General features: G+C 44.7%; 2 protein-coding genes and 1 long non-coding RNA gene across 8 annotated transcripts; 1 reads left to right on the top strand and 2 right to left on the bottom strand.

The window, feature by feature from the left end:
* Positions 1-241: 241 nt before the first annotated feature.
* Positions 242-634, bottom strand: LOC148130619 (uncharacterized). The gene is made up of 2 exons (XR_015749958.1): positions 476-634; positions 242-286 (listed from the first exon to the last, which is right to left on the bottom strand). It is a non-coding gene; the product is annotated as an uncharacterized LOC148130619 (long non-coding RNA).
* Positions 635-2,281: 1,647 nt separating this feature from the next.
* On the top strand, positions 2,282-14,627 carry ZNF488 (zinc finger protein 488). Of its 6 annotated transcripts, XR_015749956.1 has the most exons (3): positions 2,282-2,698; positions 3,870-3,920; positions 4,419-4,606. XR_015749956.1 is itself a non-coding variant. In XM_087967656.1 (2 exons), the coding sequence occupies exon 2, from the start codon at positions 11,875-11,877 to the stop codon at positions 12,877-12,879; it is 1,005 nt and encodes a 334-aa protein (XP_087823782.1). In that variant the 5' UTR covers positions 2,287-2,698; positions 11,767-11,874; the 3' UTR covers positions 12,880-14,627. The 6 variants fall into 6 exon arrangements, 5 of the variants coding, with proteins under 5 accessions (XP_087823782.1, XP_026544334.2, XP_087823779.1 ...); XM_087967656.1 differs by lacking the exons at positions 3,870-3,920; positions 4,419-4,606 and adding an exon at positions 11,767-14,627 and having other exon boundaries at positions 2,287-2,698; XM_026688549.2 differs by lacking the exons at positions 2,282-2,698; positions 3,870-3,920; positions 4,419-4,606 and adding exons at positions 8,191-9,401; positions 11,767-14,627.
* Positions 14,628-14,773: 146 nt separating this feature from the next.
* On the bottom strand, positions 14,774-23,327 carry RBP3 (retinol binding protein 3). The gene is made up of 4 exons (XM_026688539.2): positions 20,186-23,327; positions 18,422-18,612; positions 16,621-16,763; positions 14,774-15,999 (listed from the first exon to the last, which is right to left on the bottom strand). The coding sequence occupies exons 1-4, from the start codon at positions 23,231-23,233 to the stop codon at positions 15,674-15,676; spliced, it is 3,708 nt and encodes a 1,235-aa protein (XP_026544324.2). The 5' UTR covers positions 23,234-23,327; the 3' UTR covers positions 14,774-15,673.
* Positions 23,328-23,547: the final 220 nt, after the last annotated feature.

Below are 23,547 nucleotides of genomic sequence, written 5' to 3'. Positions count from 1 at the left end.
CATCCCCAACCCAACCCAACCCTTAACCCCAACCCTTAACCCCAACCCCAACCCTCAACCCCAAAACCCTAAACCCCAACCCTTAACTCACAACCCTCAACCCCCAAACCGCCAACCGAAACCCTAAACCCCCACCCTAAACCCCCTTAATCCCCTAACCCCTTAACCGTTGTGCCTCTTAACACTGAAGCCATCGTTCTCCTTCTTACCTCACTTTCAGGTTCGGTCTTTTGAAGTGCAATGTCTTTTCCTGTTCATCGATTGATGCCTTCGGCCTCGTGTTGTCCTATTGATATTAATAACGTATTAATAATAAAGATACAGGATAACAGCCGCCTTTTCCCTGTTCTCCCCGTTATTCCTTCCAGGACCACAAGATGGCGCTGTTTCCTGTTTCCCTTAAAAGGCGGCCGAGAAAAAGCCCGTTTCAAAAATGCCCTCCAAAAAGTTCTTTTTAAAAATGTGACTACGGTACCTGCTTTTCTGTCCCTTAACGAGAGCGTTTGAGCTTTCGTAATACCGTATTAATGTTAATAATGAGGCGTTTCAATTAATAATTATTCGGAATAATAAACTTTAAAACCAGAGTGACGAAAAAGTCGCTGCGCGAGGAACTGGGCGGGAAGACTAAAAAGAATGGGCGGGAAGTCGGCTGTCAGAGAAAGGTCGTTCTCCTCAGGCATCGTGGGGGGAGTAGCCGCGGTGAACGGACAACCCCAACCCCACAAACGACAAACCCACAAACCCTAAACTCCCTTACCCTAACCTCCAACCCCAACCCTCTAAGCCCACAACCCCATCTTTTTCTGGGACATCTTTTTCTGTTCATCTATTGCAGCCTTCGGTCTCGTGTTGTCCTATTAATATTAATAGCATATTGATAATAAAGATACGGGATAATAGCCTAAAAAAACTCTATTAAAAGGGATTTCCCCCCTTCTCCCTGTTATTCCTTCCTGCACCACAGGACGGCACTGTTTCGTGAAAAAACCGTTTCAAAAAAGCCCCCCCAAAAGTTATTTTTTTTTTAAATGAGACTGCGGTGCCTACTTTTCTGTCCCTTCACGAGAGGGTTCAAGCTTTCATAATACCGTATTAATCTTCATCATGAGGCGTTTCAATTACTAATGATTCGGAATAATAAACTTCAAATCCCGAGTGACGAAAAGTCTCTTCTGCTGTTCTCTTCTGCTTCTTTATTTTCTATATTTCTATATTTCTGTGACAGATCTTCCAATTCACCATTGTTGCTTTTTTATTGTGCCTTTTCTTGTAGTCAGTCTATGCAGTCTTCTTGCAGCAGCTAACCAGCTGGTCCTCTCTTTCTTCAGCTCCTTTGCAGAGGCAGCTTTTACTGTCTGTTGCTGTCTTCTCACTTCTAGGTTTGTATACATTTGTTCTTAAGACTTGGCCTTATGTATCCAGAATTAGCCCTCTGTCTCTTTCTTCAACTTTTCTGCTCTTGCTGTCTTCTCTGCCTGCTACTTTTTTTAATGTATTGGCCATGTAATACACTGCCTTGCAATGTCTTTTTTCTATTCTTTATTTGGTCTTTCTTGTAGACCAGTTTGGCCTTTTTGGTATTTAGTAAGTTTTCCTGATATACTGTAACTGTATTAGCTCCCATACTGACCTTTATTCCCTGCTTTTGAAGCGCAGCTGCTTTGCGTGGCATAACAGATTGCCGCGCGTCTGCTGCTGAAGCAACAGGGAGGGTGCAGGATTGCAGGAGGTGAGTAGGAAAGCCTCTGTGTGTGCACAAAGCGTGCCCACCAAGCCACGCCCACCGAACTGGTGGCAAACCACTTTGAAACCCACCACTGGTTACAGCCTCACTGAAAAAATGACTTGTGTCTGATTTTTATAGCCACTGCAAAATCCCCACGGTCACACAATCCAAATTTGAATGCTGGGAAACTGGTTCATATTCATAACCGTTGCAAATGTCCCGACGTCACGCAATCACCTTTTATGGTCTTTTGACAAGCAGAGTGAACGGGAAAGCCAGATTCCCTTAACTAATTTAATAACTGCCATGATACACTTAACAATTATGGCAAGAAAGGTCATAAAATGGGGCAAAATTCACTTAAAAACTCTCACTTAGCGACAGAAATTTTGTGCTAAATTGTAAGTTGAGGACCAACTGTATTTCTCTATCTCTACACAAGTGGTAGGACAGAGGCAAAAGCCCCGTTGCTGTAGCCACCCATTCGCTTGCCCCCCCTCCTTTCCCCAGGGCCGGTCCTTCCACTTGCCTGCCCCCCTCATCCGCCCACTTGGCTGCCTCCCCTTCCAGAGAGCCTGAGCAGCTGAGCAGCTGAGGCAGAGAGAGTAGCAGGAGCCAGTGGTGGGATTCTACAGGTTCTATCCGATCCTATAGAACCCCTTGTTAACTTTCTAAGCAGTTTGAAGAACCTATAGTTAGAAGCAATCTCCTTTTGTTTTTTTCCACCCTTATTACATTCTTGCCAATATGCCTAGACTTCCTGTATCTGGAGCTTTTGGGGCATGACTTTCTTAAAAGGGAAGGGTTGTTTTAAGATTTTTACACTACTGTTGGGAGGAAATACTTCCCTGGACAATCAGCACTTTGAAGAAATAATTGAATAATAAAGCAAAGTTTTTAGTGACAGGGAGCCAAGATGAGTGACATTCAGCAAGGCTTCTGGCCAGCTAGAAAGATTGACATTCAAACGTGAGTTTACATAACCTTTCTGAGTTTTGGTCTAAAACTGGTTTTTGGTTAAGGTTAATTCTGTGCTTGGTGATGTTTAATCCTGTGTTTATTGATGGGATAGTTTTCCCTATTCAGCTTCAACAACCAACAGCTACTGTTGTGATTTAATTATTTGTATTGTGTTTGAATTTTTTTTCTTGCCTCATGGTTTCTTTTTCTATCTGGGGAGGGGGTCTTCCTTCACTGCTTTAATACTATATGGCACTGTCCTTTTGGGGTATACTTCCAAGAGGCAGGATGCAAGCTTGGCACTGATATCTTTTACTGCCTTTCTGGGGGCATATGACCTTTCTTTAAATCCGGATGATTTCCTTAGGATATCTTGTGAAGTGAGAAAGACCAGCTGCTATTTTTAAGTGTTGCAAATGGATCTGAGGATTGCTTTTCCTTAGATGGTTAGGGTTAGGGTTGGGGTTGGGGTTGGGGTTGGGGGTTAGGGTTGGGGTTGGGGTAGGGTTGGGTTGGGGTTGGGGTTGAGGTTGGGTTTGGGGTTTGGGGTTAGGGTTTAGGGTTTAGGGTTTAGGGTTGGGGTTGGGGTTGGGTTAGGGTTAGGGTTAAATAACTGGATACAGCAGAAGAGAACAGAAAGAACTGGAGAAAAGATCTTAAAATAAAAATAGAACAACTGTGACAAAAGAAAGAAAAGGTACCAATAATATTAGTACCAATAATAATAATAGGCACCTGAGGCAGAATCCCAAAACAAATGAAGCACCATGGGAAGACCATCAGCACTGGCGATTTCCTCATCAGTCAATTGCAAAAGGCTGCTTTATATCTTGTGACGAGGAGATCTGTCACACCATCAAACATCTACCTAGCTGAGTTCCCTTGGGAAGGACTCAACAGGCAGACAAAAATGCCAAATCCAGTCTGAACATCTGGCTGTGCGAAAAACCTCTCTCTGTATGTGATGATATCCAAATCAAACAAAATGTTAAAAAGTTATATTTATGTAGTTACTGACCAAGCACATCTAAATTATATTAAAGTAATCAGAATCTCTTTACAATCCCTAAGGCATGTCACAACTTTTGAATGCTCCAATGTTTGGAAATTGAAACTTGAAAAATTTGACACTCCCTAAGTTACAATCACCATCATTTTAGCCATTGCCTATTCACTGCAGGATGAAGGCCACTTCTGTTTCCAACCAATATCCCCATTAAAGGAATAACAGGTTAGTTCAAAGAAAAATAGTTATTTACATGAAAAGGATCACTGCTGGGAAGGTAGGTATCAGCTAGGATTTGAACCTCAGTCTCCCCCACCAAAAGGAATGCTATAATAACCGCTATTCTATGCAGCCACCTGCTCTTCTCACCCCCTTAAGAGGAGCATGGAGTGCTGGTGCTTTTGCTACTACTCTGCCCTTCGCAGTTTGCTTTGGAGATTTCCAGTGCGGCAATCCTGGGGGCAAGCGGGGGGGGGGGAGGGGGGAGGGGGGGAGGCACGGTCAGCACATTGTCCTCCCTTTTTGTCTTAACAGTAAAACCTCATTGCGCAAAATACTATTTTATCTTCTTTCCTTCTTTTCTGCAATTTGGTGGAAACTATTACAACAAAATCTTTCTTTCCTCTTTCTCTTCCCGTTGACTAACGTTCATTTTACTTGAACATTAATCAAATTCCTGTTGTTATTTCATTTGTCAATGTGTTCATAAAATTTTTCTTCCAGGCATTAAAGGCATTTATATGGAGTGACATCTTTCAAAAGCAATGAGGTGAATCCAAATTCAGGGCTATTAGATTGTGACAAAACATTTGATGGCTATATTTTGTGTACCAGCTATGCCAAAAATCATTTGCAATACAGATCCATAAATTATTTCCACTGAATGCTTTTAATAAAAGAATTAAAAACAAGCACCAGATATTACTTGCAAATATAATCATTGCTTTTAGATATACGTCCAGCTCACATGTGAATTTCTCAATGATTTCTGTGATAGAGCAAGAATTCTTCAGTTATTAAGATCATTTTTAGAGCTGTCATTAGGCCCTGTTTAAAGGAGAAAAGGGAATCTTCCACGTGGACGCTCCCATTGTTTGCTTTCCTATCATGGTCACAGCCCGCATCTTTGTCTTCAAAGACACACGACTTGTGGGTCTGGAGTCTATCCAAGATGGACAGGTATTGTCTTTAAGGAAAGGACTGCACTTTCCCCAGAGAACCGGCACAATCTCCCCCCCAAAAAAACAACACAACAGCTGTGGCCTGCCCAAAGAGAGGCCCCAGACTACACACACTGAGATTTGAGGAAGAGGAAGACACAAAACTGGTAGATGTTGCGGGAAGAAAAAAACTTGTCCTCCCACTGAAAGATTTCAGAAGACATGATTATTGTGGGGTTTTTGTTGCGCACACAGAAACATTTTGCAAAGTAAAAAGAGACGATTCATATTCCACTCCTTTAAATAAGCAGCCTTGGAGATGGAGTCTGAGGATCCATTGATGATTTTGGAAAGGCTATAGACATTTTAGTTTAGTTTAGTTTAGTTTAGTTCAGTTTAGTTTACTTTACTTTACTTTACTTTTTACTTTGCTTTTTACTTTCCTTTACTTTCCTTTACTTTAACTTTACTGTCATTGCATCTCGTACAACGAAATTAAATACCATCTTCAGTGTACATTAGGACTATGAAAATAAAACACAAGCACACATCCTTCACATTCTATACATTGAATTGAAAACCCCTGATATTGCATGAATATTGCACTATGCAGTAGAATTCAAAAGAGTTCCTGCCCTGGGATAGAAGCTGTTTTTCAGCCTGTTTGTCCTTATTTTTATTATTATCCTGTACTGTCTGCCAAATGGTAATAGTTCAAAAAAAGGGGTTCCCAGGATGAGATGGATCTTTGAGAATGTTTTGAACTTTCTTAAGGCAGCGGGAGCTATAAAGCTCTTCCAAATAGGGGAGAAGGCAACCAATGATTTCTGGGCAATGACGTTAACCCTCTAGAGCACTGTCCTATCTGCCACTATGCAACTGGCAAACCATACAGAGATGCAGTTTTCCATCCAGTTGTTGTTTTCTGAGAAGTCCCAGGTATTATACTAATCTCTGTTGGGCCCTTTTGACCAGGGCTGCAATGTGGGCACCCAGGTCAGGTCCTCTTTTAGGGTAGCACCCAGAAACTTAAAACTGGCCACTTGTTCCACTCGGTCTCCATTGATAAGCAAGGGCTGGAGGTCTGATCTGCTCTTTCTATAGTCTACTATAAGCTTCTTGGTCTTATTGGTGTTGAGGACCAAGTTATTGTCTCCACACCACGAAAGCAACCAGTCCACCTCATCTCAGTAGGCAGACTCATCCCTCCCCCCTGGAGATAAGTCCCATCACTGTTGTATCACCTGCAAATTTAGTAATAGTATTACTAGTGTGAGTGGGAATGCGGTCATGCACATAAAGAGTATAGAGTAAGGGACTCAACACGCAACCCTGTGGTGTACCAGTGTTAAGAATACAGGCTGAAGAGGTATGATTACCTAATCTGATCCTCTGTGAGCGGCCAGACAGGAAATCCAGAATCCAAAAACAGATTGAATGAGAGAATCCAAGGTCCAGAAGTTTAGACACTAGTCTATTTAATAAATGATACTGTTTCCCCCCTCCACAGTATCTATTTTTGTGATGGGGAGGGGGACAGAGAGAAAGAGGCTGAAAATGCCTTTTTGCAAAAATGATCATTTCCCCTATTGTTTAGGGAGCTATACACACCTCAACTGAGCAGCATTTTTTTTTTTGCATGCAGAGGAGCCAATGTTCCTGCTTTGTCATGTCAGAATAAAGATGGCTGCATGAAATGCCTAAGAGCCATGGCCAGGCGGAGACATTTCTTAATTTGGAGCAGACACATGGCCTGGTTTAATCGCTCTCTTCATGCATTGCTTACAGACAAGACCTCACCTGTGCCCCTGCCTCAGTCTCACCTGCCAATACAGCTGCCAGCAATCTGAGCCACTGTTTTAACACAAGAGCTCATGTGCCTCGTGCTGCCTGACAGCTGGTGCTCCAGAGGTGCTTCATGCATATATGAATGGAGCATGCAATTATGTGGGATTCAAGGGTTGCTATGTGCTTGTTGAAATGGGATGAAATCTGAATTTGTTGAATTAGGAGCTAGGTATCTGTAGGAGATATTGGTGGATGTTGTATGCAATCTGGATTAAAATCTTTTGAAGTATAACAGAATACGAGAGTTGGAAGGGACCTTGGAGCTTTCTAGTCCAACCCCCTGCTGAGGCAGGAACCCTCTACCATTTCAGACAAATGGCTGACTGTCCAGTCTGTTCTTTAAAAAAACTCCAGTGTTGGAGCACCCACAACTTCTGGTGGCAAGCAGTTCCACTGACTAATTGTTCTCACTGTCAGGAAATTTCTCCTTAGTTCTGGGTTGCTTTTCTCCTTGATTAGTTTCCATCTGTTGAATAGTTCAGAACTGGAGCAGCTGCACAAGGTATTTGGTACTTTTCTCTATTTTTTTCCAGCTCTCTAGTACTTGCAAATTGCATCATCGGGCAGAAAATTGTCAAACTATAACAGTGCAATTTTCCTTTTGTGAAAGGATTGAAATCCGTTTGAAACTTTTTAACACACACGTTAAAAAAGTCCAAACCTGCCCAGGAATTGCAAGGTCCTGTTATTGGTGGGCTGCACCTGTGATCCTGCTACCAGAGGAGATTCTGGATCTGGATTTGGGTCAGGAGGAGACAAGGCCTTTCCCACAGGAGGGAAGGAAAAGAGGCTGTCACGGGAGAAGAGAACATGTTCAGCCCAAAGCTGGCCCGTCGAATGCATGGCCCTGCTGGAGGCAGCGACTGTTTCAGAGGGTGAGCAAAACAGGCAGGAGGCAGGATTGGCTGTGAAACTCAGCAGTCACGCCAAATCCCACCCTCCGACCAGTAGCTGAGAGGTGCCCAAATTCCTGCAGAAAAGCCCAGAAAATACCAGCCAGCAGACCTGAAGGGCTAAAAGGTTGTTGATAGTGAGATCTGAATGTCTTTGCTCCTCAACTGATATAAGGGAAAGGAGGGGAGGCAATAATGATAGAAACTCACATAAATATGAAGAAACCCACAGGATAAGCAAGCTTAATTTTGCTGCTCCGCTTGCATGGGGAGAACATAATAGATTCAGTGGTTTTTCTGCTGTTTCTTGTTTCCAAAAAATGTCTATGTTGCATTTTCACCACCAGATAGGGAGAATGCTGAGAGGAGAACTAAGTGATGGGCACAGCCAAATGCTCTTAATACTATCCACTGGGCCTTAGAGTTAACAGAAAAGCTTACCGGATGTTATGCCCCAGGAATGAGGCTGTTGAATGTGCTGCCCTTACAACTTGAACCCAGGGCAAGATAGAAGAAGAACTGGTGAATTCCCTGGTTTAATTTTCCCTCCCAGTGAGTGTCACAACAATCAACCATTCTCCTTAATGTACAGTGGGGCAGGACTACTTGAGGTAAGGGAGGGAGGTGCTTTAAAGGGCTCTTTTAGCCACCATTGAGGTTGCAAGCATTGTGGGTGTTTCTCCCCACCCCCCCTTACACAGTGTGCCCCTCCTCCACATCGCCGACTAATCATTTGGGTTGACAGGAGTTGAAGCAGAAGGAAGCAGCCAGTAACAAGCCATCTTCAACTGGTGCTAATTGGGCAGCAGCATGATCAAAAGCAAGCAGCCCTTGGAGTGGGCCAAGCAGCATGCCCAAATCAAATCGCAATACCAATAGCACTTTGACTTATATACCGCTTTACAGAGCTTTACAGCCCCCTCTAAGCAGTTAACAGAGTCAGCTTCTTGCCCCCAACAATTTGGGTCCTCATTTTACCCACCTCGGAAGGATGGAAGGCTGAGTCAACCTTGACCCTGGTGTGATTTGAACTACCAAATGCAGGCAGCCGGCAGGCAGCAAAAGTAGCCTGCAGTACTGCATTCTAACCACTGAGCCACAGCAACAAGAAGAAGGAGGATGGCCAATTAAACCCTTCGCCAGCAGAAGCCACATGCACTAAGCACTTGTAATGGGCTGAAAGACAAAACCACCAACAGAGCCCATCTGCCTTTCGGGCTTGCCTCAATGTCTCTGCACAAGAGAGGAGCACTTGCAAGCAATTGGGCAGCAGCAGACGTGGGCAGAGGTCTTGAGGATGGGATGAAACCCACTGTCGGGCTTCACTGATCGTGCCAGCCACCTAACAGGGAGTGGGAGATGAGTCTCCGAATCTGCGCCTCCTACCCGACTAGCTGTTCCCCTCGATGAAACAACATGGGACTGTTGGCTGTTCCAGTTACAGCGCGTAACAAGGTGGATCCATTGCAAGTTCCTGCCGAACTATCTTTAATTGCAGGGCGTAAGGATTGTATTGCATTCCAGCGACGAGGGGGGGAACTCATCTTATTGTGGTTTCCTTTTCTTTGGCTTATGAGTCAGCACTTCGGAGTTGGGTGTGTTCTGGGCATCGGATATAGTTGCGATTAGGATTGCGGGGCGGCGGCGCGTGGGGTTAATTAGTTAGGCGGATGCTAGTTTGGGAATGGGAAGGGGCATAAAAGGCGCTGAGAGGCGTTCACTCTCAGCGCTGGCTTTGCTCGGGATTGCCGTTGTTTGCCCACTGGAAGAAAACAATCTACAATAAACTACTTTTCACCAAACCTGTGAGTAAATGTGTTTGTTGACTGAGTTTCTGGATTTCCAAAATAGGGTTTACACCCACAAATGGAAGGTCCAGCTAGAGGGATTTAAATTATTTAAAAGGAACAGACCAAAGAAAAGAGGAGGTGGGGTTGTACTATATATAAGAAATAACTACATCTCTACAAAAATAGAGCACAATACTGATGAAAACTGCCTTGAATGCATTTTGGTCAATATAATGGTGGAGGGGGGGAGGAAATAACATTGCCATAGGTGTGCACTATATAGGCCACCCAACCAAACAGAGGAAATAGATGAACCTTTTGTTAGTCAGTAGGAAGTACATGACAATAATAAGGGGGCGGGGGGGGGGCGGGCTTCAACTATCCTGACATCAACTGGGAGGCAAACTCTGCACCAAGTGGAAGGTTCCTGACAAACCTAGCAGGCAACTTTATCTCCCCAAAAGTAGAGAAGGGATCAGCCATATTGGACTTAATTATCTCTAACAGAGATGAGATGATAGAAGAGGTTGAAGCTACAGGAACCTTGGGGGGGGGGGGAGGGGTTGGAGTGACCATGCAATATTGGAGCTGAACATTAGGCAAGCACAAGCAATACAACGAAGTCAAACTAGAGCCGCTGCTCCCGAAGGCTCCAGTACTTTCGAAAGCCCCACGGGGAGAGATCCGGGGCCGCTGCACCGGGAATAGGCACGGAGGCCCGGAGCTCTGGCGAACGGAAGCGGCAAGGCAGCGGGAAGCCCCACCGCGGCGACGGCTCAGGCTCCGCAGGGCGACTTTCGAGGCCGCGAGGGCTTCGGCCCACTCCTCCACCTGGACTGCCACACCCGAGGAGAAGCGCTCCGGCGCAAAACTTTCCTGGCCGCCCTCTGACGCCGGGCCGCGGGGGCTTCTCGACTAGGGGCGCCTGATCCCGCGCCCCTGCCCTCCCGCTTCTGCCTTCCGGCTATTCCTCTTTCGGCAGGGCTGGGACTGGAGCTCCGCGCTCACACGACGGCGTCACACACGACGGCGCGAAGCTCGCGGCTGCCTGCCTTGTTTAGTCCAGACTGAGTCCTCCCCGCCCCTCCCTCGCCCGGCTCTCCGCTCCCACGCGCGTGGCGGGCGCTCCTGGGCAGTGCACTCGGCGGGTCCACCTGCGCAGGACGGAGCGGCCTCTCCTCCGCAGGTAGGGCGCGGGCGAAGTCGTGCCTGCCAGGCGAGCGGCGGCAGGGGCCAGGTCGCGCTCTCCGCTTTCCCGGCGCTGGCATGCCTGGAAGCCAGGACCCGCGGCGGAGCGGCTGCTGGGGAGCCCGGAAGATGAGGAGGTGGGACGCGAGGCTGCGGGGCGGGGGCTGCGCAGGAGGGCCGGGGCGGTACGAAAGGAGCCGATCGCCCGGCCAGGGTCGGCTGGGGAACGGGAGACGGGGAGGTGGTGAAGCCGAGCGCCTCCCGGACTCCGGCAGCGCGTCCGCCGCTCCTCTCCCGCGGCCCCGCAGCCCTGCTTCGCGGGTTAGTGGGCCGGTCGTTCTCTCGACTCAACCCGCCTCGTAGGGTTCTTGTGCGGGGAAAATAAGGGGCCGGAGTGTTAGCTATGTTTGCCGCCTTGAGTTATATACTCTATGAAAAAGTCGGGATAAAATCATAATAAAACTAACCCCAGTTGCTGACATTCTGCTCTTGAGTCTTAACATTGCGTGATTTTTGTATTAGCCCTTCTTGTGATTTCATTTTTTTCCTGAAAATATGTTTGTATTCATCATGACAGCAGCAGATTGCCTGCTGCCCTGAATTCTTCCAAGGAGAACTTCCATCCAGAAGGTTGAGTTTTCTGTTTCTCCCTTTTTTTCTGCCGACATCTGTGGTCAAAACTTGATTATCTTCCTTCCCCTCTATTCCTTTCTCTCCCCTACCCCACCCAAGGATGGATCAGCGGGTGCAGGAAACACAACACTAGTGCAAGGCTTTACATTTGAGTCTAAAAATGTGTTTGGAAGTGCAGGGGACAGAGGCTGTATGTGTGGGGGGAGGAGGCTTCACGCAAATCCCTTTTATAGGCTTTTATTATGCATTAGATTTTTTTTTTTTAATGTTGTAAACTATCCAGAGTCACTTATGTCTGTGCTGGGCAGCTATATATACATCTGTTTAATAAAAAGATAGTAAAAATAAACGTTGCCTCCTGGTGCATGAGGAGTACGAGATGTTTGTCCCTGCAGCAACCATCCTTTGCTCAGGGTCTCCGGAGAGACGGTTGTAATGGTTTTGCAAAACAGAGTGTTAATCTAGGCCATCAAGGGTCCTTCTTGGTTTGATTACTAAATTTTTCCAGACAGACGAGAGTCTGTTCCAATCATTATTTATTTGACTTCTCTCGTTCTAGAACTCGATATGTCCAGACTTCAAGAAAGTCTCCTAGGGCCACCTTGCTCATTTCTTCTGCTTTCTGAAGGATAGAGTTCAGCTCGGAATAAAACACCTTCTCCCCAGGATGGTGAAAAGCAGATTTATGGAACAATCTACAAACTTCCATGGTCTGTCCAGGGACTTGGAATTTAGAATGGTCGCTTCCTTTGAGGGGAGGAGAATGAACAGCCATGAAACGGAGAGCTGTCGGAACAGGAAATCTGCATTATTTGAGAAGGCAAATTGTCTACAGGAGAAAGCAGTGTACAGCGAGATCAGGGATAGAAGAACTGGGGAGCACATATTAAGGGAACCCTGCTGGACATTTGGTGCCAGGAAACATTGGTTAGTGAAGGGAGTGCTGCAACAGAAGGAGAGTGCCTTCACCGAAGTGAGGAGGTCTGTGGAGAAAGTCAAAGAGGCAGAACAAGGAAACAGGAAGGCCGGTTTGGACAAAGCTGCAGTCCAGTCTTCCCCTGGCAGCGCATTCTCCTTTGTGCGGCCCAACAGCATCCCAGGGGAACCCAAAAGTGCTTTTAGCAAACCAGCCAAGTGCTGGGAAGACGGAGGGGCTCTGGCTGCTTTTCGACCTCTGAAGGGTATCAAGGAAGGAAGCCCAAGGAAATTGTCGGAATGCATCGGTGCCACTGACCTCACGCCGTACAGTGGCCACCTCGCTTCTGGATTCCTGGTAAGTGATTCATATGGTTTCCAGCTGCTGTCGGCTAACCTCATCCGGAGCAGCCCATTCCCTTTCTCTTCAGCCCCGTGGCCAAAGGAAGCAGGTGAGCAGACGCAGGCCACCCCTGCTTCCAACTGCAGCCTTCCCTCCTCTGCCTCCTGGGCTCTGCTGCCTCCCACTTTCGCCCCTCTTGGTGTGGCAGCCCAGAACTGGTGTGCAAAGTGCAGCCTCTCCTTCCACATGACATCGGACCTCGTGCTGCACATGCGTTCCCATCACAAAAAGGTCGAGGTCTCGAAAGAAACCCAAAGGAAAAGGAGGCAGGAGGAAAAGCTGGCCTGTCCCGTTTGCCAGGAATACTTTCGAGAAAGACATCATTTATCTCGACATATGACTTCGCACAACTAGCCTGCAGATTTAATGGATGTCTACTTGTTGGATATGTTTGTGTGCACAAGTTGATTGAATTCCATTGTGGTTTTACTGCATTTAACCAGAATCTTCAAAAGGCAGCCTTTTGTAGAAGTGTTCAGAAGAAGTGTAATTACATGAGCTCCAGATAGCTCAAGTTCTGAAAATGAAACTGCAAATATACTTATAAGGAAATAAACAGTAGCATGTTAAGAGAAAAGTTTTGCTTTCTGCAGATCCATTTTCTTCACCCTAAACTATGAAAATGTTGATAACAATTTTTTTTCTTTAGTAATTTGAAGCAGCAACTTTTTCCATGTCAGAGCCATTGTGGAATGAAATTCTTCCCTAGCCTAGGATTGAAGTAAAGGATATAATTCATTTTAAGTTAAGCTTGATTCCTGGTGACTATCCAAGCAAATCATATAATTTTCCTGATGTGATAAAATGGCCTTCTTCAGTTGTGCGCTGCAGTGCTGCTGCATCAGGCAGTGACAGGTGTGGGTGGGGGTGTTGGTTGTATCTCAGCAAAGACTGAATAGGTGAGGATGGAAGTGCCAGCTTCCCAGTTCACACCCACATGTCTGCAAGCTTTCAAATGAGGCCGCAGTGATTAGAATAAGAGAAGCAGGAGGCATCCATTTAGGGCAGTGGCCCCCAACCTTTTTTGTGCCACGGCCCGGTACCGGCATCACAAAATGATCCGCGGCCCAGTATCGGCATCAGCACGCATGACAAGGCAAGGCGAGCCGAGCGACCGGCCAGCCAGCCGTCCCCCGCTTCTCCCCGCCACCTTCAACTCCTCCTTTGTACCTTTGTCGATGGGCTTCGCTTCAGGACGGCTTCGGGACGGTCGCTCGGCTCGCCTTGCCTTGGGTGCTGAAAGAATCCTCGCACCTTAGTTTCGTTCGAAGCCCCCCCCCTTCGATGAAACTAAGGCGCGAGGATTCCTTCAGGACCCAAATGCCGCTTTCAACCGGAAAAGCTCACCCGGAAGCACTTTCTCGTCAAACAAGATGGCGGCGCCCAGCAAACCGGCAGCCCGGTAGGAAATGTTCCACGGACCGGTACCGGTCCGCGGCCCGGTGGTTGGGGACCCCTGATTTAGGGGATCAAATCCAGTGCAGGAGTCCAAATTAAACCACTACCAACAAGTATCTAATTTTTCAGCCACATCATATTGTGGATTTTGGATAGCCCTGGTAGCATAAATGTTCAAGGTTACCTCTGAATTGATGATAGCTTGCCTCCAAGTACCAATTTCAGGGAGCCATTTTATCTCCTCAGATTATATTTAAGAACCAGTTTGAGTTTCAATATTCTTAATATAAACATGGACATAATGGTTTTGGTCCATATGTGTTTCTACTATCAAGATTGTAAATAAATTTGTTCTAACAGAAACCTGAAACAAAATTGTACAACAATTGGTAAAAGGTATTCAATGGCCAAATACTAATGCAAAGTCCTTTTATTTGTGTTTGATCTTACAATTTCTGCTTTGTTTAAACTTCCAAAATGTAACTGACATTTGTTCTGAGGCATGACAAGCTAAGAATTACTCCATAGCCTCTTGAAGTGACATCAACTTTATTTGCTACAAAAATGGGTATATTGCATCATTTATATTGCACTATACATAAATATACGTTGCACTAGCCAATTTGGTTAGTGGTTAAGCATCAGGCTATAAAGCAGAGTTTGCGCTGACTGTTATATACAAATAATAAACATGTTGCTAAAATGCATAAACTTGTGTTGAAATTTGAGACACAAAAATAAATATACTGTATAATAAAATGGGTTAATTTTTTGGTTAAAATATACAAATGGAACAATGGGAAAATGGGCACAAACGCATAGGCTAATTCAGAAATTTTAAAGGCTAAAGTATGGTTGAAACCAAAGGCTTTTATTTTGGAACTAATGGATACACAGCTAGAAAAAAAGACTCAGAATGACAACTGCAGCAAGATTATTAGATGCTGAAAAACGGTCAGTATTGGCAAGATATGAAGTTGAACATGAAAGATGAATTTGTACTTACGGTCATTTTTGTATGTAAATGTGGAAACCTGGAATCATGTTGTTCACTAAAAAGAGATGTTTTTAAAATGTGGAAAACTGAAATAAAATTTTACTTAAAGCCCCCCCCCCCACACACACAGTTTCAGCACTACCCATTAAAGGAAGGGATGGTTGGCAAAGGTGGTTGGACTTTCAGAGATGGCTACTTCGACTTCCTTGCTCAGAGAAATGACCCCATCTGCATCTGTGGCTGATTGGACACCTCTGACGGAGGTTTTGCCTGACACAGAAAAATGCACTTATGATTTGTGGTTTTGATGATTAGAAAAAAATAGATAATAGAAAAAAGTTAGCTTTTCTTTTTTCAATTAGAGATAACTGCATAACTGTATTTGTATTTGCGGCAAAGAATATCAGAAGCTGCCTCTTTCTATTCCTTTTTCTTTTTTTCCTACAATTTGTTTTTTCTTAACCTATATTAGTTTTTGTTAGTTTGTATTTTCTCTTTAAAACTTAATATATATATATATTGTAAGGATTAGGGGATTTCAAGTTATATTCTGAAACACAGTCTGAAATTAGGAGGATGGATTAATACTTCTTGCTTTCCTCTTTCTCCTTCTGTATTTTAACTATGATAGAAGACTTGGAATGATGTGTTGTCTGGCATGAATGTGCAACACCAAAATTTTAGCCTCAGGGGAAGAGAAAGGAACCGGATGTCCTTTTGCCTTCATGCGAACTCTTGGTTTGACCCGCTAAGCTAACTCAAACTATGGAGGTGAGAGGCAAGGATCTCTTTGGCTTGGATGAGGGATTTCTCAGTGGGAACTGCCACGTGGGGATCCACTCCGATGCCCTCCCAAGAGTCCCCAGAAGAAATGGTGGATCTAGAAGTTCGGATGGTGACATAGAGGCCGGTCCCATCCACCTGAAGTGTCTGAGGGGGGAGGCAACCCCCGCTGGTCTTTTGTCCGACGATCAAGGCTCTGCCCAGCCTCTTCATGATGGACACGAATTGTTCAGCAGTCCCAGCAGTCACAGAGCTGGTAAGAACGATCACACTCTTCCCAGAGCCATATCTTTGACCTTGAAGAGACAGGAGAAGATTCAGAAAACCACCCATGGTCTCACCGGACAGTAAACTTGATCAGAACCCATATTAAAATGAACGTCCCTCTATGAATTCATAGAACGAGAATACATACTGTGATGCATACACTGTACAAGGCAGGGTTCCTCAACCTTTAAGACATATGGACTTCCACTCCTAGATTTCCCCAGCTAGTTAATATGTATGTATGTATGTATGTATGTATGTATGTATGTATGTATGTATGTATGGTATTCAGCTTTGTTCAGGTATTTTCCCACTTCATTATAGTTGTGCTTTTAATGACGTGGGAAAATACCCGAACAAAGCTGAATATCATACATATAGATACCCGTGAAAACTTAAAACATACACACGCACGCACGCGCATGCACGCACACACACACACACACAGAGGAAGTCCTCAACTTACCACCATTTGTTTAGTGACTGATCAAAGTTACAATGTCACTGAAAAAAAGTGACAACCGTTCTTCTCTCTTACAACCGTCATAGCATCTTTGCCATAGTTTAACATTGGATAATGTTCTAACTTTAGCCATAATGTGCAGTAAGTAAAGAGAAATAACGACATCCACAACTTCAGATGCTATTACCTAAAAGTTGGGAAGAAGTCCAAAGTTCACTGGTAGTATTATTTGGTCTGTAGTAGACTTTGTCCAGTAGAACTGGATGTCCTTCATCAAAGAAGTAAGAGCACAGAGTTGCTACAGCAGAGACGGGCCCTCCAGTGTTGTACCTAGTGAGGCATGGAAGAGAAGTAGGCATTGATGAGGAAACCTGACATTAGGCACCCCTACATTACCACAACTTCTCATCTCTGGTCCCCCCAAAGCAGTTTGAAAATGATCCACAATTAAATCTTGAAATGCTCAGAACAAAAATGTCTTGACTGCCATAAGTGGCAGCCATAAACCCCCCGCGCCAGACAGAAAATTCTAACTCTTTGATTCCATTTAACAGTCATGAATTTTTCTACCCTGGATCTCATAACCCAACTCCAGTTAAAAGATAAATCAGCTGTTTGTTTCACACTTCCCCATACCTGTTCTTATGCTCTGATTTTTTTAAAAAATTGTCTACTTATAGATTTAAAAAAGTCATGTCGCAGTTAACCTAGAAAGATTTGAAATCCTGGAGTGCAGGACAAAGCAAGATTTTTGTGGTCTGTCTAGAAACTCTACAAAACCACAGCACTTAATAAAAAGTAATTAGTTTTATTATTCCAATATTGTTTTGGGAGAAATAAATTGTCAGATTTCAGATGATGTCATGGGAGCCCAAAGGGCCCCAACTAGTTCTGAACAGCTGCAACATCCTTATGAGAAAACACCAAGACATTCTGAAGTCTAGTAAAATAGAATGATAGAATTCTTTATTGGCCAAGTGTGGTTGGACACACAAGGAAGTAGCTGAACAAGATGTGCTAGGGATGTAGCGCTTTTCATGCACCCAGACAAAAGGCCTAGAAGGAGATACGGCTCCTACAATTCAACCTATGTTTCATATTGATAAGAAGGCTTTCTAGAAACCTCCTGTATGACATCAGATATCCTGATTGTGCTGGGTTTGTGCTTTGTGAAGTACTGCAATTGCATTGAGGAAAACATTGCTGCATCTTCCCACTGATTTATTTCAAATTCAGGAGATTGGAGCTTCTGTACCTCGATCACACATATTTTGGGGTAGATCCAGGGGTGGGCTTCAAAAATTTTAGCAAAGGGTTGCTTGTGGGCATGGCCCTGGTGGGCGTGGCCTAGTTGGCCTCCTGCACCATGGCGGGGGAGGGGTTGCCCTCCCTGGACTCTAGTCTAGAGGCTTTCCTTGAGCCTCCGGGAGGGCAAAAACGGCCTCCCCGGAGGGTCTCTGGAAGCCGGAAACGGACCCATTCCCGGCCTTCCCGGACTTCTGGGAGGCCCATTTTTCGCCCTCCCCGAGCCTCTGTGCATGCCCTGCACTTACCTTCATCCAAAACAGGCCGCATGGGGACTCCTGGAAGGGGAGGGGAGGGGAGGGGCGGGCAGGGCCAGCCAGGAGTGGGATTTGGGGGTTCTCCAAACTGCACAGAATCTTAGCTAGGGGCTCTCCCGAAACCCCTGGGAGCCCCCCAGTAGCCCAGCCCTGGGTAAATCCCAAGAGATCAAACTTTGGATGTATTGTCATTATGCCCTCTATCCCGGTATCCAACCTCCATCCTTGCATTTATCTTGAAGGGTGGATAAATACATTTCCTCCTGCAAGGAACACATAGCTCATAATCTGGTCAGTGATGGCTTCTCAAGATATACTGCATTGTGTTGGGCCCAGGAATTAAATTTGACAAATACCTTTGTGGCAAAGCATATATTTTGGAAGTTTTATCTTCATTGCTTATTCTACTTAGGGCAGATTATTTACCTCATGTCGATGATTAGTGCGTTAGTGTGGACAACCTTCTTCCAGATCTGTTCCATCATCAGCTCAGAGAATTGAGGCCAAAGCTCACTCTCCCCAAACGTATCAAATCTGAGGTAACCAACATTATTCTCAAACACTTTGGTTTGGAATGAAAACTTAATGCGGTCTTCTAACATATTTGAGGAAGGAATCTGAAATATTTTTTTAAAAATAAGTAAGTAATTTTCAAGAATAACACAAGAAATATGAGAATCCACCTTGCATTAAAATAATACATCTTGCAGCTAGACAGTTGGGATGATCAGGACTGAAACCTTACTCAAATTAGTCAACATTCCTCAGTCAACATTTATTTATTTATTTGATTTATTTGATTTGTCAAACGCTTACAATATAATAGAAATAAGAATAAACATAAGTATAAATACATGAAATAGGTACAAATAATTGGGGACAATAGGACAGGGACGGTAGGCACGAATGTGCACTTATGCACAGCCCCTTACAGACCTCTTAGGAATGGGGTGAGGTCAATAAAGATTAGTTTGAGGGTAAAGGATTGGGGGTTAGAGGATGTAACAACAGAGTCAGGTAGTGAGTTCCATGCATTGACCACTCTGTTGCTGAAGTCGTACTTCCTGCAATCAAGTTTGGAGTGGTTTACATTAAGTTTATATCTGTTGTGTGCTCTTGTGTTGTGGTTAAAGCTGAAATATTCATTAACTGGTAAGACATCGTAAGGGATAATTTTATGTACTATGCTTAAGTCCAATCTTAGCCGGCGTAGTTCAAGGTTGTCTAAGCCTAGAATCTGGTGGTGTAGGGTATTCTGTTGAGAACAGAGGAATGTAGTACTCTTATTGTAAAATACTTCTGGACTCGCTCAATTGTATTTATGTCTGATATACAGTGCAGATTCCAGACAGCGGAGCTGTATTCAAGTATTGGTCTAGCAAAGGTTTTGAATGCTAGTATATAACATCATAGCACTATGACAATAAATAAATAAGTCAATGGAAATCACAGGAACTAAAGTTTATCTGTTTAATGTCCTTTCTAATTTCATTTTAATGAAATGATTATCAGGAACTAGTCATACTGGGCCTTCTGAGACAAGTCTGTTAAAATTATTTTATAATTTTTAAAATATTTTATTTATAGTAAGCATACTGCTTGATTATAAACAAAATCAGAATGTAGTACTATACCAACCTGTTAAGCTGTGTGCACATAATTTCAATGTATAGCTCAGTTAAGCACCAGCATAACACCAGTAAAGTTGCAAATTGAAAAATACATTTGAAAATGTGAGATAAAATATTAATAACACAATGAGAGTCCTAGGACAAAACTATAGAGTGGTTACCCATTATCAGTATCTAAAATATTACACCTGTACACTCAAGATTATAAGTGAATATTATAAGTGTGAGAAAAATTAGAAAAGGCTGCATCATTGCCAATCTATAACTGGAGTAAAAGTGAAACTAAATTCCTAGTTTTCATTTTTCTAAAAAAATTAAAGACATAAAGACAAAAATGAAAACTACCTAGGGAAAGCAATAATAAGTTAATGTAACCAAACACAGTAAACTAAATAATATGAACTGAGCTGTTACGGTGTAAAGTCAGGAGCGTGCTACTTGAACGAATCCAGTTCTTGAGGCAAGTCCAAAGGAATTTATCCCATCATAGTAAATATTAACTCTCTATTCACACAGTTTTTAGGTCAGCGGTTAATGAAACAAGCTAATGGGCACTTACTTGCACGGGCATGATCCCTTGAATATGGTTGCTCAGGTGCTCAGGAACATGGGTTATTTTCAAGTGTTTATCTCCAGAAAGAGCTTTTAGGTCAGCTGTAATTTTTTCAGCAAGCTTCATTTCACAATTGATCTTCTGGTACACATCTCTTTTGGCATCATCCGAAAGTTTGTCTGCCACCAGAGCCCCAACATCAGCAAAAGCGTAGTTGTCAGCCACCAGTTTGGCCACCGTCTGCAAAATGCTGGGGAGGTTGGAGCGCAAAGCAATGATGTTCAGGGCGGAAGTCATGGCTTCTGAAGCCTGTTTGGTGACATGCGGCTGTACGCCAGAGAGGCTCCACACTTTGCCCGTGATGGGGCTCAGCATCACCTTGCTGGGGATGGAAGCATACAAGGGGCTGCTGCCCAGGTGGTAAACGTTTGCGGACAGTGAGCCCCCCAATGTGGGCTCCCCAATGACTGTGGCCCGATTGAGATCCTTCAGAGAGCGAGCGAAGGCTTCTGCTGCCAATCCACTCACGTGGCTAATTAAGATATAGATATCCTTCACCGAGCCATATCGTTTGCCAGAGAGGTGTGGTAAAGTCCACACCTTCATGCTTTGAGTGGTGTTGCGGTCAAAGAGTGTGTAAAGATGCTGCTGGGGCTCACTGTCAAAGAAATAGGAACAAAAGATGGGCACCGCGGTGGAATAACTGCCCGTGTTGTAGCGCATATCAACAATCATAGCATCTGTGGTCACAAGCTTGTCCCAAATGTGCAACAGTTGGGGTCCAATGGCCTTCACCATCTCTGCTTCAGCCATCAGGTCAAAACGCAGATATCCTACATTGCCAGGCAAAATGTCTGCTTTGAACAGATCCTCAATTATGTAGCGGATCTCCTCAGAAGTCAAAGTCTTGTTGGGGAGCTGTTCCTGTAAGAAAGATTCGACATGGTTGTAAGATGTATGCAACTGGTGATCCCCAGAAGCTTCTTGAAGGTCAGTGGTCAACTGCAAGGCAAGCATTTCAAAATCCACTGCTGTGCGATAGCCTCCTTGAGCCAGCTTGGAGTTTAGCATGCTTCTTGCCTGCGTGGCCACCTCTGGTATGGCGTAATGCACTTCAAGCAACAGCCCGAGTTCCTCAATCAGTGCTCCCATCTCTCTGTGGAACCCCAACACTTCTTGGGCTTTCTCCAAGGCCTCATTGGCCAGCACGATGGCATCAGGCACCACTTCGCCATCCAGCCAGTATTCACCATGGCGGTCAATTAGGGTGATGAATGGCACATTGATAAAGAGGCTGCAGCCTTCCTCTTTTCTTGACCTGAGTATGCAGAAGGGGTGCGAGTGGGCCAGGCTTCCAGCAGTAATTTCACCAATGAGAGTTGCCCGGCCAAGGGATTGCATCAGGTAGGCAAACTCTTCTGCCGTTGTAGCTGTGAGGTAGCTGGTGAGTAAATAGATGCTGCGCTGTGTCCCATAGGGCTTGCCTAGCAGTTCAACTCTACTGTTGTAAACATGGGTCTGGTTTGTGAGTCTGTTATAAGTGGTAAACAAATGCACAGGACCGGCCGAGGGATCTTGGAAGTAAGATAGTAAGACTGGTACAGCATCTGAAAATGGTCCACCCTGGTTGTAGCGCAGGTCAATGATCAAATAGTCCGTTGCCTGCAAAGGTTCCCAGACTTGATTGATGATATAGGGCTCCAGCTTGATCAGCACTCCAGCATCGGGAAACTGATCAAAACGCAGGTAACCCACATTTTCAGACAGCACCGACACTCTAAACACAGCAGCCAGGATTTGTTTGAGTTGTTCGCCATCCAGTAGCTCTATGTTCATGTCCATCGGCTCTTCAGCCGCCATAACTGTAGCCTCACTGGTTGTGGTAGTCCACAAGAAAAGTCGTGGGTCTTTGGAGATGCTTTGCAATTCAGTATTTAGTTTAAAAGCCAGATCTGTTTCTGACAGGATGGCTGAATAATCAAACACAGAGAGCTGTTGAAGTAATGCTGGCACCTGTTCAATTATTGAGTAATTGTTCTGCAAGACGTGCATCAAGCGACTGACACTGTCAGGAATTGCTTTGCGAAAGGACAGAATGGCCAGGGCATCACCTAGGGCTCGCTCTGCTGGAACGGCCACACTTGGCATCACCCCATTCAGTTCCCAGCTCTGGCCAAAGCCACTTAAGGGGCTCATAGAACATGACACAGGAATGGTCACATAGAACTGGGAAGACCCAATTTGCAATTTCCGGAGGTCCAAGGAGCCACCCGCTGTCCTTTCGCCCACTATGATGGCCCTGTGCATTTGCTGCAGGATGTAAGCCATATCTTCGGCCACCCCAGAAGTGTGTTTACTGGTCAGCAAAATGACTTCCTTATCCTTACCGTATCTCAGGCCCAGCATTTTTGGTAAAGTCCATATTTCCACAGTGCTGTTAGAAGGCCGGTTGTAGACAGTGTCCACATGCAGCAGTTTGTCCTCACTGTACAAGTAGGAGATGATGAACGGAAGACCCGATATCTTCCCTCCGGTGGTGTAACGCAGGTCTAAGACCAGAGCTGATGTCTCCATCAAGGGCTTCCACATCTTTTCCACCAGGAAAGCACCAATTTGCTGCATCATGTCCTCCCCGACAATGTAGTCTATTCTTAAGTAGCCTACATTGTCACCCAGCACTTCAGATTTGACTGTGTGCTGGATAACCTCTAAAAGTGCTTCTAATGGTAGCGAAGCATCCGCTTCTTGCTCAGGGACTGCAGGAGCCAAAGCTTCATACGATACTACCAGGCGTGGGTCGTTCAAAGTTCCTTGAAGTCCAGCTGTCAGAGCTGTTGCCAAGATTTTAGGATTTGAGATATGCAAAGTCTCCCCACCCTTGATGGCTTGTTCAATGGCTTCCTGCATTCCCACCAGATTTTCTGGAAAACAATAATTGTCCAACAGAATCTTGGCCATGTCCAGCACCAGGGTGGAGTGTGAGACACTCTCAATATGGATGCTACCAAATATAAGTGCCATTCCAAACAATACATTTCTTCGTATTATTTTCATGCTGTTAGAAAAGTGCAAATGAATTCCAAATGATTTACAGACTGTGAGAAATGTAGATTCTTCCTACTTGGTCTCAGAAGTGAATATTAAATCAGAGAGACCGAATATCCATTTTAGCTGACAGTAATCTTTAAATCTAGTTCTAAGTCTTTAATCTTATTAAACTGGAGGGCATGTAGCAGGGTGCAGCTTTGTTCTGTAGTATAGCAACCACCTTATGAAACCACTGCAACAGCCTTCAAATTGTGATTAGACCACTCAGTTATATTTTCAGAATGCTTCCGTTTACTAATTTATGAGTCAGATGCTGTCTA

This window comes from Notechis scutatus, chromosome 5 (genome assembly GCF_049901735.1).
Source record: "Notechis scutatus isolate UNSWTSFEM ecotype Mainland chromosome 5, rNotScu1.2, whole genome shotgun sequence".
In the NCBI taxonomy this organism is placed as follows: domain Eukaryota; kingdom Metazoa; phylum Chordata; class Lepidosauria; order Squamata; family Elapidae; genus Notechis; species Notechis scutatus.
Note: the sequence above shows the minus strand (reverse complement) of the source record. Positions and strands in the feature narration are given on the sequence as shown.

Excerpts from the sequence above, each read along its gene's own strand:
- RBP3 (XM_026688539.2), bottom strand. The coding sequence starts at position 23,233 with ATGAAAATAATACGAAGAAATGTATTGTTTGGAATGGCACTTATATTT. Across the intron at positions 18,613-20,185 it reads AAGGGATCATGCCCGTGCAA|ATTCCTTCCTCAAATATGTT; the intron begins GTAAGTGCCCAT and ends AAAATATTTCAG. Across the intron at positions 16,764-18,421 it reads GCACTAATCATCGACATGAG|GTACAACACTGGAGGGCCCG; the intron begins GTAAATAATCTG and ends ATGCCTCACTAG.
- ZNF488 (XM_087967656.1), top strand. The coding sequence starts at position 11,875 with ATGGTGAAAAGCAGATTTATGGAACAATCTACAAACTTCCATGGTCTG.